Here is a 13,858-nt window from a genome sequence, read left to right as displayed (position 1 = left end):
TTTAAAAATATTCAAAATATCTCTTTTTGTGTTTCACAGAACAACAAAATGCATACAGGTTTAAATGACATGAAGGCAAGTAAACAATAATAGAAGCTGATTTATTAATTTATCAATTATCTTCTCACCAATCAGTTTTCTGTAGGGGAGCTGGTGGTCTTCTCAGGTTCATGTGAGCGATGTGGCCCACTCTACTAAATCCTGATGTCACATCCTGTCCTTCAGGAAGTACAGCTCGCAGTATCTCCTCACTCTTAAGGTTCTCATAAGTGAGCTGCAGTTCATACTTCTGGATCTCCTGAGGCACCCCATACGCTTTCAGAGCTTCTGCCTCCTCACTGCCAAACGAATCTGCAGATGTAATGCTGTTTGGGTCCAATAGCAGCAGCCGATGTTCTCCTTCACTACTGTCTTTATTCCATCTTCACAGAGTTCCTCAACAACCCGTTTGTCCTGGCCTCTGTTTTAGGCCACTTTCTTTAAACTCTTCACCACTTTGTTGAGAACACTGGTTGGTATCCGTATGGCAGGCACGCTGACTGTCTGACTGAAAGCTGCTCGGTCCAGGTCTGTCATGCCCCGGACTGTCGAAGGGGCTTGTAGAGCCCCCAGATCAGTCTGTGATTGGTCAGTCATGGCTTTCTGAGACTGGACTAGAGTGGCGAACTGGAGAGAATTCTTGCAAATTGGTTTACTTATGAAACTGAGAGAACAACTGCGATGTTTTTGCAACAGGAACAAAAGTCTGCCAGATCTGTTGGTCAGAGAGAGAGAGAGAGAGTTTAAAAAAAGTGTGTTTGTAATGAGACAAAAGTAAGAATTTGCAACCTTTTCGTTTAATTCACTTACAAAACTATTTTAAATAAGTGCACATTTTAGCAACAGACTGCTACACTTGGTAATAAACTACAAGTTTATCTGCTTATCCACGAGCTTTAAATCGTGCAATTCATTACATTAAAAGCATAACTTTAAGATATATAATATAAACAAATTAAACTGCTCACCCTCTCCAGCCGGCAGCCATAAGAAACACGCTTACAGTACGTCATTTCTAAGCGACCGAGTCTTCGGCTTGTGATTTGGTCTGTGAAGTGAGATAAAATAGACATGTGACGTTTTTTATCACGTGACTGTAGATGTTTACGTTTACAAAAGTCTCTTTTGGAACCGGTGGTATAAGAGCGGGACACATGAATTGACGGCCACGCTGGTGTCCAAGAGAGAGCAGAGGGGTTGTGGTTGTTCATAAAGAAGAAAACTAAACGGCAGAACATGTGGAAAAAACGACGCAAACTGTAGCGTGCAGACGGGGAGCGAGTATGAGCCCATCGGAGAGGAAAGCAGACCGCTCTTAGCACAGGTAAATTACAGCCTGTCGTTTCCTGATTAACGTTACATTATTAAGAAGAAGAAGAAGAACAACAACAACAATTGTCAAGTTGTCCCTTTTATCAAATTAACATATTGCTAAGCTAAGCCTTAACATAATTAAACATCCCAGCTAGACGAAGTTGATTTGTATAGCACAGAATTTACAAATATCCACAAAATAACAACAATAATAATAATACATTTTATTTTATAATGCGCTTTTCTAGAACCCAAAGCGCTACAAACAAATATAATTCAAAAACTACAATAAATGCAATACAAAGTAAAAAGTATAAATCATAAAATACTTACATTATATTACATTATATTACAAATATTACAGCAACACACAAAAAATATTACTGACAGTCCATAAAACCAATTTTAAAAAGATGAGTTTTTAACAGCTTCTTAAAACTGGCTATTGTTTGAGCCTCTCTAACAGCAATGGGAAGCGTGTTTCATAATAGTTACAAAGTGCTTTACCGAGGCATAAAAAAATAAATATTAGACATGTCACAGTAAATTAATGTACATCCAGTCTACACACAGTGTAAATTCTACATGCAGTGCTGTACTAGTATTTACAAATCAAATATATTTGGCGTTCCTCTAAAACCATAAAGCTGTGTTCTAATGTTTTCATTGGAAATGGAATAGTATGTGTTTTATGTCATCTTCTGCCTCATGCTTTCTAATAATTGTAACTTTATCACATGTTGATCTTATGCAGTTTCATTTTGTCTTTGCAAAGATTTCACTTCTCTTCGTGCTTTCAGTAACTTGATGACACAGTAATGAAATTCATTTTGGATACTTTTTTCTATTGCATAACTTCTAGGATCATGTTGTTGCGTAATTCCTGGTCTGTTTATCTTCCTCACAGGGTGCTCAGGCTAGAGGTGCACTTTCTGGTCTTCTGCCTTTAATCTGATGAAATGCCATCATGGGTAGTGGTATCCTGGGTCTCTCTTATGCTATGGCCAATACAGGCATCATTGGATTCAGGTACACAAACGTGGTGTTTCTGATTCAATTCAAGTTCAACTGTGTTGACAACTTTTGTGGCATAATGTTGATTGCAACAGAAAATTGTTTTAATGCAACCCTCAGTTTTTAAAAGCAAAACTGTGGTTCCAGTAAGGTACTTGCATACTTTACACACAAACAGAGCCATGCAAAAATGTTTCATTCAACAGGCTTTTTTACACAACGATAGAAGTGAATCTCGGAGAAGCTGAAATTGTTATTGCAACACAAACATTATTCCACAAACGCTTTCAATAGAGCTTCCCTAGTATTTGATACAGAACAGTAATTTAAGCTTGTTTTTGTTTTGTTTTTTTCCTCAGTATTCTGTTGCTGGTGGTCTCCAGTTTAGCTGCTTATTCTATCCATCTCCTGCTGCTCCTCTGTGACAAGACAGGTAATATCAACTCTCACTTTTGACTTCATTACCCTGCATAATCCTGTTGACCTTTCAGCTATGTTTATTTAAAACCCTCACCAGGGTTATTATAGTTAACTAAAATGACTCCAATCTAAACTAAAAGTTAAACAAAACTGAAACTAACTATAAGCGCACTGAAAAAATAAGTTACTGAAACTAAAATGAAAACAAATTTAAAATAATGGGGAAAAAATTATACTAGAATCTCAGTAATCCTAAAATAACACTTATTCTCAGAAACTCTACATCAGTTGAGAAATCTCTGCTGACAGACAGAGGAGTTTTAGGCAATTTGTTACACTGTGAAATGGCCTTTCATGATTATACATTATAAACCAGGCCTCTTTATTGCATATGTTTTTGTGTGCTAGGCATCAACTCTTATGAAGCTCTTGGGGAGAGAGCGTTCAACAGACCTGGCAAGGTTGGTTAATATCACGGATCTAATATCCAGCTCACAATGCTTTATTTATCTGATTTTGTGTTTGTCTGAAGATTCCCTGCAGTTAAGCTGTATTGAAGCTCTGCAATATTCATTTTGTTATATGAAAAACTGTGTTCTGTGGTCATTATCATTATCTGTACTTGTCATAACTGAATACACTATAGAAGTAAAATGCACCTGTTTACTCCCATAAAGCGTGTTTTTCACTTGTTTTGAGCAGATTCTCGTGGCCTGTACTATTCTCATTCAGAACATTGGAGGTGAGGTTTTCACTTTCATTGTATTTAATTGTTTATATGGTTAAAGTCATACTTCTTAACCTTTGGACTCTGAAATTAGAATTACTACAAACCCTGACACAGAGTCTCCCCTCTATTTTGCTTTCATGCTCTCAGTTTCAACATGTTTTATTGGGTGGATATATTACTTTTAACTTAGCAGGTTGGTCTGCAAACAACAGCGATACTAAAAAAAAAAAAAAAAAGCGATTAATAATATAAATAAAAATCTGTCTTTTCTTTCTGTCTGCCTTTCTTTGAACACTGCTTCCTATTCACCGTGAACAGTAGTGAGTATTATGTGTGTTATGTGGTGTTTAGTAGCAGTAAAACTGAATTTTTGTTTATCATTAATCTCCCAAACCTACTTGACATAAACTCCATCTCACTTTCACACTAGAATTTAGAGTGGCAACAACTGTGTGTTTGTGTGAGCGCAAGTGTTTTGCTGCAGTCAGGTTTTCAGTCTGGATACAAGCCAATCCTTTCATCAGCTGTCTGTTAATCATACGCGTATGTGTGTATATATGTGACCAAATGATATGAACTTGTGGCTGTTAGCATGTTAGTGTTAGTTTAGATTATGTTGACCCCAGAGGTTACTGTGTGTTTTTAAATAGACCGTGTGTTACTGTCCATGGAATGGTTTGAATTTTGTGAATTTGTTCTCCTTCTCTAGCCATGTCCACCTACTTGTTTATCTTGAAGTCTGAAATGCCTGCTGCCATCACCGGCTTCATGAGCACAGAGATTTCTGGGTAAATAAATATATCCCGCACCCTCACACTTCATTCTGATAATGTACAGTCAATGCAAGTTTTCAGCATCAAGTAATTTTTTTCTGTTCTCACTGTACTCACTGTACAGTATTAGCCAATCAGAACATATTTAATGTAAAAAAAAAAATTATATGATCAAAGAGCAGAAACAGAGTAACCAACAAAATGTCTTGTTTACAGTCAGTTGAGAGACAAAAAATCTGACTAAAATGGAAGATAAAATGCTATTTAATAGTTTAGTGTCAGTAAGATATTTTTAAAAACTTTTATTGAGCAAGGGTGCATTAAATTGACTAAAAGTGACAGCAAAATAATTAGGATGTTGCTAAAGATTTATATATATATAATAATTTATATATATAAGATATATTTTATATAAATGCTAACATATTGAGCAGCACAACATTTATAATCATAAAATATAAATACTTGAGCAGCAAATCAGTATATTAGATTGATTTCTGAAGAATCATGTGACACTGAAGACTGGAGTAATGTGAAGAAAAATCAGCTTTGCATCGCAGAAATAAATTACAGTTTAAAATGTATTAAAATAGTTTTTTGAACCGTATCTTTAATAAAACAATGCACAAAAGACTTCTTTTAAAAACATTTAAAAATCTTACAGCCCCCAAAATTTGAATGGTGGTAGTAGTACATATGGTTTATCACAACAAATATTAATTACATATCACAAAATCGGAGGTGAAAAGTTTTACATCTTGAATTCATTGTTAGTCAAATTAGAAACCTGATTCAAGGAAGAGAGATAGAAGGGCACTTTCACACCAGGTCATTCACTGACTGGCAGAAAAACACTTTTTCTCTGACTTCTCTGACTTTAAGCGAGTTTCTGAAAGAGAGTAAAGAGCAAATATTCCAGAGTAAAGAATGTAACGGTCATTATTTTATTAGCCGCTGTTCTGAGCCGTGGTTCAACTGTGCCCCGTCCCCACGCAGCTGGTTTGCATTAAAGGTCCGTTCATGTAAATCTCGCACATATGTTCCACCCAACGTGAGTTGTGCCTTCCCAAGATCCCCTTTACCAGCACAATTACTGTGACCAGACCCAGACACACACAAACATCTCTACTCCATCTCTCTGGGAGGAGCAAAAATCACAAAGCGGCCACAGTATAAACGCTTGAAACTTTAGTCATTTACTGTAAAATAACATTTTTCTTTCAGTGGAGTAATTTATCTTCATTTCTTCAAGTGGATCAGTTAGGCTGTCTAGTACCACCCTGTTGTTAAGACAGAGCCACGGGAAATCAGCTCAAGATCTCTCTCACACACCAACCTGTTCAAGATTCCTTCTCCCAGTTCAAATACACATTCACATTTCTTTTGTGGAGACCATGATACATTTTTTTCAGGATTTTTTTTTTTTGAAGAATAGAAAGTTCAAAGAACTGCATTCACTTGAACTTTATTTTATTTTTTTATTTATTTTTTTTGGTAACAATGCAAATATAAGTAATATAATAAAAAAAAAGTATAAATGTCTTTAAAATATCTTACCGTTTCCAAACTTTTCAGTGGTACAAAATGAAAGAGATAATTGATTGAGATAATTTATTTATTATAATTAGTAATTTATAATTATCATTTTAAATGTTTTTTTTCTTTACATTTGCACTTTTTTATCTTATTAAAACAACTGAAATGAAACTCATAGCAAGAAATTTGTCTACACTGAGTTAGTGGAAGGAAATGGACTTGTAATGGACTTGTAACTTGAAATGGTCTCAGTTCTCTCTTTAAATATTTTATTTTATTTTTCCTCAGTCTTATTAATGTAGGAAAATGAGCACTGATTCAGGAGTACTTGCACAGTGAGAGAGACTCTGAGGAGGAATTTCTGGCATTAGATGTGGGGATTTCCAGAATTGCAATGTTTTAAGGGTTGATTTGGGAAGCAGACAAGTGATTTGTGATTGATATCACATCCATGGGTTTAAAACACTCAAGTATGGGGTCAGTAGAAATTGATACTTTTATCCAGCAAGAGTGGATTTAATTGATCAAAAAAGATAGTATAGGCATTTTAACAAAATATTTCTATTTCAAATTAGTGATGTTCTTTTGAGCTTTACATTCATCAAAAAATCCTGAAAAATGGACCATCGTTTTCAACATTGATAGTAAAAAAAAAATTCTTAAGCAGCAAATCAGCATATTAGAAAGATTTATGAAGGGTCATCACAGGAACAAATTACATTAAAAATATAAATACTGTACATGAAAAGCAATAAAATAAAAAGTTATTTAAAATTATAATAACATTTCACAGTTGTACTGTTTTAATGTGTCTGATAAAAAAAAATAGAATCGGTGAGTTTAAGAGACCAAAACACTTTCTGATCAAATGCCTTACTTTATGATCAAATGCCATTTTCTTCATGCAATTTGTTTTCTGTCCTTAGAAAGTGGTTTGAGGATGGCGTTACACTATTGATTTTAGTGACTCTAATCGTAGTGTTGCCATTGGCTCTACTTCCTAAGATTGGTGAGTGACTGAATGTCAGTTTTTTTCTGTATTTCTGTAGTAATTCTGTACGTGTGAGAGAGTGTGTATCACTGCTTTCTATCTCCTCTTCAGGGTTCCTGGGATACACCAGCAGTCTCGCATTCATCTTCATGCTGTTCTTTACTGTAGTGGTAAGTTGTTTTTGTTCTCTTTCTTTCTCTCCCTCCCTCTCCATCTCTTTCCCATGTTGATGTTTTCATCTCTCACACAGGTGGTGGTGAAAAAATGGTCCATTCCCTGCCCTCTGCCAGTTAACTCTACTGTGAGCCTGGTAAAGACCACACACACACACCCTCACAGCCAGACCGCTTGCCCAAACACCCCACGTAATACCCAAAACAATTCGGGCAGCTCCAGAACAATTGAACATTTAGCTGCATTTATTTTTTTAAATTTAGCTACAGAACCTCCTCATAACTTTATAACTCCTTAAAAAAAGTCTTTATCACAACTGACTTAAGGCTAAAGGGTTGGTTTTCAAGTGTCAGATATTAGGTTTTATGTTTTATTTATTTATTTTTGTAACTCTTCAGTTAATTTGTATGAAATGGTTTTAATGAAGTGAGAACATTTTTTTTTTTCAATTAAAGATGGGCTTAAAAACCTTTTACACATTTTTGTTTTTATTTGTTTCTATATAGTTTAGTTAGTTATTTTTCCTATTGTTAACTTGTTTCTTATGACAAATATAGATGTGATAGCTGGCATGGTGCTAAGTTATAAACAAAGTCATTATTCTGAGATATTTTGTGCTGTCTGATTGGATCCAGTCTGTCAGAAACAGGATGTAGATTTTTTTTTAAATAAGGGAAGTGGTCTTTGACATCTTGAGCCAGTGGTCAAAGCCTTTATTTATAACAGCGTGCCGATGTTCAGCTGCATATAATGTGATCCCAGAGAGCTTTTTTTTTTTCATTCTGTTGCTGTCCTGATTTCATTTTTAATCTTCATATTCACATTAATCTTCTTTTTCTATCCCCAGAGCTTAAATACCTCTGAATGCACCCCACAGATGTTTGTGATCTCTAGTAAGGTGAGTGTGTGTTTTTTCCTGAGAAAGCAGAGCTGTGTTATGATTTAAAGTCTGCCTTGCAGGACTATTAGAAACCCAAATATTAGTTGTAATATTATAGCATAACCGCACACACATCAGGAGGGTGAGAAATGACTGTGTGCGTGTGTTCATTACAGAGTGCTTATGCCGTCCCAACAATGGCTTTCTCCTTCCTGTGTCATACGGCAGTTTTACCTATTTACTGCGAGTTACACCGGTTAGTACACTCATTACTGTTCCTTCTGTGCATCTGCCACATATATAGCCTTATTATATGCATTTACGTATGTTTTTCAGACCCACCAAGCAGAGAATGCAGAGTGTGGCAAATGTCAGCATCTTTCTTAGTTTTGTGGTGTATCTGATCTCTGCCCTGTTTGGATACCTCACTTTCTATAGTAAGAAGGTTGCTCAAGCTACACAGTCCCACAATGCAACACTTGACATGACCTTACATTTTTTGTTCCAGCAAAGGAGTTGGAAACAAAATACTAAGACTGAAACTAAAACCAAAAACATGAAGGAAATGTTCATTACTTGAAATTAAAATAAACATCAGCTGAAATAAAATAAAGCACATTTTATTTCAGCTAGCTGCCAAAGCAACATTTAAATTGTGTGATTAAAAAAAAAAAAAATCAATGACAAGGAAAATAAATGAATTGATCTGATCGAATGTTCTTTATTCGCAGCACATGTGGAATCTGAGCTGTTGCTAGGATATGACACCTACCTACCGCGGGATGTTGTGGTGATGGTAGTGCGTCTTGCGATTTTATTGGCCGTTCTGTTCACTGTGCCGCTCATCCACTTCCCAGTAAGTCAAACACCAGACTGTGAACTATTTAAGAAAGAAATTCAGAAAACACATCCTCTCTTCTTTTCTCTCAGGCACGTAAATCGCTGTTGATGTTATGCAGGGGAGAGAGGGAGTTCTCCTGGCTCTCTCATTCGCTTTCCTGTTTTTTCGTCCTCACTCTTGTGCTGCTGCTCGCTATTTTCATCCCTGACATTAGGAATGTCTTTGGTGTGGTGGGTGAGTGTGTGCCATACACTCCGTGTGTGTTTTACGGTTTAGTTCAATGTGTTTATGTGTGTGTCTGCATACCTTTTCTTGTGTGATTCTAGGTTCTACGACCTCCACATGTTTGCTGTTTGTGTATCCTGGAATGTTTTTTTTTGAGAATCAGCTCCGAGCCAATCAGATCTCTCAATTCAGCAGGGGTATCTAAAGTCTTACATACATTCGATAACACATACAAAACTTCCTTTGCAGAAGACAGCTGATTTTGAGTGGATTTCTTACATTTTGTTTTATACACGACTGTTCAAATATGGGGTCAGTAAGATTCTTTTTTTAAATGTTTTTGAAAGAAGTCTCACCGAGGCTGAATTTATTTGTATAAGAAAATACAGTAAAAACATTAATATTGCGAAATATTGTTACAATTTAAAATGACTTTTTTGTATTTATATTTATTTTAAAATGTAAATTATTCCTGTGATGGCAAAGCTGAATTTTCAGCATCATTACTATATGCATCATTACTATATTCATTCTAATATGCTGATTTGGTGCTTAAGTAAAATTTCTAATTGTCCTCAATGTTTAAAAAAAATAAAAAAAATAAACCATAATAATTTTTTCCAGGACTTTTAATTGAATAGGAAGATTAAAAGCATTTGTTTGAAATATCTTGTAACCTTTATACATGTTTTCTATAATTTATAATCAATTTAATATATTTTTATGGAATACAAAGATTAGTTAAAAAATAAAATGACTGTCCCCAAATCTTTGGACATTTTTAATGTCTGATTTGTTTTTCTTTGAAGGGTTTTTTTTGTTTTTTGTTTTTTTGATATGTTGATATGTCAACTTGATATGTTGATTATTTTGTTGATACTATTTAGCTTTCTTTAGTTTTCTTCCCATAAGCATCTTTTCCAACATTCTCTTTTCTTTCTAGGCAGTGTTTCTGATGGTGATTGGTCTGGTTGTGGGTTTGCTGAGCCTATGTGTCATCATTGTCTCCTGGGTTCAAGGTCCTTGACCTTTGACATCATTATTGTGGGATGTATTGCAGAAGTTGTGAGCTCAACTCATCCTCCCCTGAAGAGAAAGCTTATTTTACAGGTGACACGCCAGGCAGAGACTCTTTTCTGAACCAAATTAAGGGAATACCAATGAGATGAGCCTGTGGTCTTATGACAAATCTCATGTCCTCATAGCAATAGCACTTTATGACACTTGAATACTGAACAGAGGCACAATCAAATTCAGAATATCCAGCAGGGCACTAAAATGCATATTATGTGTGAGTGACAGAAGAGTTTGACTATCTTTGAACCAGATGGTGGCTGTCATCCATAGAAAAACACTTGGGACCAATGAATGAAGGAACTACACTACCGATTTTACAGTAACTGAATGTGGGATATTAGTTTTATACAGATGTTTAATGAATTGGAAAAGCTGCTTGTCTGACTCAAAAAAAAAAAAAAAAAAAAAAAAAAAAATTTTACTATTATTCTCCAACACACTAAAACCAAAGATTTTCTGTTTATTCAATTTAGAATTCAAAATGTTCCTTTTATTTTCTATATTTAAAAAAATTATAATACATTGGAAATATACAAAAGTGTATTTTTTTTGTACCATGGCAACCCTGTTTACATGTCCAAAAGGACAATTTTGATGTATTTTTATGTGTATTTCGATAAATAAAGGGAAATAAGAATTAAAACTGGTTTCTCACTGACTCGTGTACTGTGGCATCTGGAATGGAGTGATCCATGTTTAGTCTAAGAGATCCAAGCATTAGTGTGTGTTTTTGCTGGTTTGCACGTGAGAAAGATTGATAGGCTGATTTTTCTTCATTGATTTGGACAGAGGGTCCTCTGTATGTCAGATAATGGAAAACAAATGCTCTCTCTCTGTGTGTGTGTGTGTGTAGGCTCTGGCCTTTGCTCTCTCCTGCTGTTTCTAATATGCTGCATTAGCTTGAGAGGCCGCCCAATGTAAAGCAGTCTGTAACACAGATACACACAAACACAACCTTACATGTACTTTGTGAAATATGGTAGTTTTGTTATTCTTGAGGTGTGTAATTAAAGCAACATTCATCTTGTGGCTCAGGATAAGAAAAAAAAAACTTTTGTTTTACATGGATCCCTTGACTGACATAACCAATCACATGATGAAACCATGGCAAAGTGTGATTTAGTGAATATTTTTTATAGTAGTGCAGAGGATTGGTGTTCAGGTGAACCTCACAAAAACATCTTTTTTTTTTGTTTTGGTTTTTTTTAAAAGAAAGAAAAAATATCTTCGTAATTTGTCCAGACATTTTTTTTTTTTAGTTCTTTTTAGAATTTTTATCATTCTTTTAAAAATAAAAATCATTACTGTAATACAGTATGTTATAGTAAGACAACCAAATGGATAAACCATATGAATGAATACAGTTTAAATAATATATCATTGTATTATTATTATTACTAATTTTTTACTATATAATTTTTTACTAAATTATTATTTTTAATAATGAATAGAAAAATACATTTTCAAAAATCATTTCTGGGCATTTTCAGTAAACCTGTATGAAGAAAAAACCTTTAAAACATAATTTCATGCTAAGTTTAAATGAGTGGAAAATGAGATTCCCTGCTCTTGGGTATAAGGCAAGAGTTATGTCTCTTTTCAGCCTTAATTCAGGCCTGCAGTGATAGTTTTACCTTTGGACCACAGTCCACATTCACACAGACCAACAGAAACATCTGCTGACGGTTAACCGCTGCCTACAGAAGGTGATTTTGCTGTATGTCTGTCTGATTTCTTTCATGCCAATTGGCCCTTTCATTCTGACATCTGCTTTTTTCCCCTGGACTACTTTTTTTTTTGCATCTCTGTTCTTCTCCTTCCTCCTGAATTGATTTTCATGCTCGATCAGTGACCGTGCTCTCTGTGTCACAGACATTCAGTAAATTATTCTGAAGACTCTGTTAGGAAGATACAAACACATATTCAATCAAACACACTACTTTACTTACCTCTATAGTGACAATCGTAGAGTGTTCTCTATTTTTTTTTTTTTTGTCGTTCTCTCTGCTCTCTAAAACCTCTAATTCTGCTCTGACGCCTGGTCGGAGCTGAGACCACATCACATCTGGAGTTGATTTTACTCAAACACACACACACTTACCCTGCCCTGTGCCACACACTTTCTCCTATGCTTTAAAACTGTCCTGTCCTCTCTGCTCGCTCTCCCTGTCACTCTTTTTAAACTCGTCTCTACAAACACTCACTCCATCATTCACTCTCTATTTCTTTCTCTGATTTTTGTTTTTCTTCTTTTACGCCCTCCTGCCGCAGCTGTTGCCATTCCCAAACACTGAGTAATAATACCAGCCAGAAAACACGCACTCACACACACTTTGGCCTTTCACCCATAAATACCTCACCCACATCTCAACGGGTCGCACGGCCTGACAGAGTAGCAGCAGTTCAATAAGTGAGTAACTGTGTATGTGTGTGTTTGTGTGTGTGTGTGTGTGTATAAATGAGATTTGGGAATACATTTCAAACTGTATATGGGAGCTGAATTTGACCATGTGTATTAAAGCAAGGATGCATTAAATTGATCAAAAGTGACAGTAAAAACATTCATAATGATACATTTTTTAAAAAGGTTTCTATTTCAGTTAAATGCTGTTCTTTTGAACTTTATGTTCATCAAATTATCCTGATAAAAGCACACACACACACACACACACACACACACACACACTTTCTCACTTGCAAGCATCAAAAATATTGCTAGTTCTACTATGGTTTATGGTATGCTGCCTTGTGACCAGACACAAAAACACCAGAGGCCCACTATACACACACATGTCCTGAAATGCACATTTACTGTGTTCTGAACACATACTCACACACTGGATAACTCAGAGTGCATGAACTGCCAGATTTCAATAAGATCTCTGTGACCAGAACAGTTCTGCTCGTCAAAAAAGCCCGAGTTTAAACTCTCCCACACTGCGCTCCAGGTGAAAAGGGCAGTTCTTTAATGAAGACTCAGGAGGGGGCTAACCATGAAGAACATTATAGGTGATTTGGTGCTGAATACATGTTTTAATACTGCTTCATACCACAAAAAAAGAGAGAGAGAGAGAGAGAGAGAAATGCTGAGAAGGGCATGACAGCTGGAACAACAAAGTCAGAGGATAACTTATGGCAACACTACAAAGCCATCCATTAGGAACTGGACATGTACTATACGTTTGAAAAATAAAAGTAGGCCTTATGGTTAAATAATTAAAGCTGCAGTAATGTTGAGCATTAGCGCCTCCTGCTGGCTAAGACTGGTGCTACACCAGAATCACCACCAAAGCTGACCATCCCATAGAACAGTTCATCACCTAAGGTCTGAGATTCACCATATCACCATAAGACCACTGACACCGGACAGAGAAGAGTGTTTGGAGTCTTCCCTTTGAATTTACACCAGCTGGAAAAGAGATAGAGAGGGGTCAAAGGTCACATCTGAAACCAGTGAGCCTTTCATCTCATGACTTTATAAATCTGGAGTAACTCAATCAGAGCCCACACACACTCAACCCATTTTGTTTATATATATATATATATAAATTCAAGCATTTATTCAAGCATGTGTGCAAATTAGACTATTCAATACATAACTTGTATGAAAATAAGACTGATAATGATTATGTAAAAACCTGATTCCAAAAAAATTGGGAAATTGTACAAATAGTGAGTAAAAAAGGAATGTAATAATTTACAAATCTCATATTTTATTCATAATAGAATATAGATAACATAGATGCCTTTCAGAGGTCAAGATGGGCAGAGGATCACCAATTCACCCAATGCTGCGATGAAAAATAGTGGAGCAATATCAGAAAGGAGTTTCTCAGAGAAAAAT

At 35.5% G+C, this 13,858-nt stretch overlaps 1 protein-coding gene across 2 annotated transcripts; it reads left to right on the top strand.

The window, feature by feature from the left end:
• The first annotated feature begins 2,317 nt into the window (after window positions 1-2,317).
• Window positions 2,318-10,430, top strand: LOC113074819 (probable sodium-coupled neutral amino acid transporter 6). 2 transcript variants are annotated; one of them, XM_026247564.1, is made up of 15 exons: window positions 2,754-2,800; window positions 3,196-3,248; window positions 3,490-3,529; window positions 3,836-3,837; window positions 4,227-4,305; window positions 6,753-6,835; window positions 6,929-6,987; window positions 7,068-7,127; window positions 7,839-7,889; window positions 8,048-8,127; window positions 8,208-8,308; window positions 8,603-8,727; window positions 8,802-8,946; window positions 9,039-9,134; window positions 9,881-10,430. In XM_026247564.1, the coding sequence occupies exons 5-15, from the start codon at window positions 4,229-4,231 to the stop codon at window positions 10,075-10,077; spliced, it is 1,074 nt and encodes a 357-aa protein (XP_026103349.1). In that variant the 5' UTR covers window positions 2,754-2,800; window positions 3,196-3,248; window positions 3,490-3,529; window positions 3,836-3,837; window positions 4,227-4,228; the 3' UTR covers window positions 10,078-10,430. The 2 variants fall into 2 exon arrangements, with proteins under 2 accessions (XP_026103348.1, XP_026103349.1); XM_026247563.1 differs by lacking the exons at window positions 3,836-3,837; window positions 9,039-9,134; window positions 9,881-10,430 and adding an exon at window positions 2,318-2,382 and having other exon boundaries at window positions 2,727-2,800; window positions 8,802-9,032.
• The last annotated feature ends 3,428 nt before the right edge of the window (window positions 10,431-13,858 follow it).

This window comes from Carassius auratus, unplaced genomic scaffold (genome assembly GCF_003368295.1).
Source record: "Carassius auratus strain Wakin unplaced genomic scaffold, ASM336829v1 scaf_tig00015407, whole genome shotgun sequence".
Lineage (NCBI taxonomy): Eukaryota > Metazoa > Chordata > Actinopteri > Cypriniformes > Cyprinidae > Carassius > Carassius auratus.
This window is presented reverse-complemented; position numbering and strand designations above follow the sequence as displayed.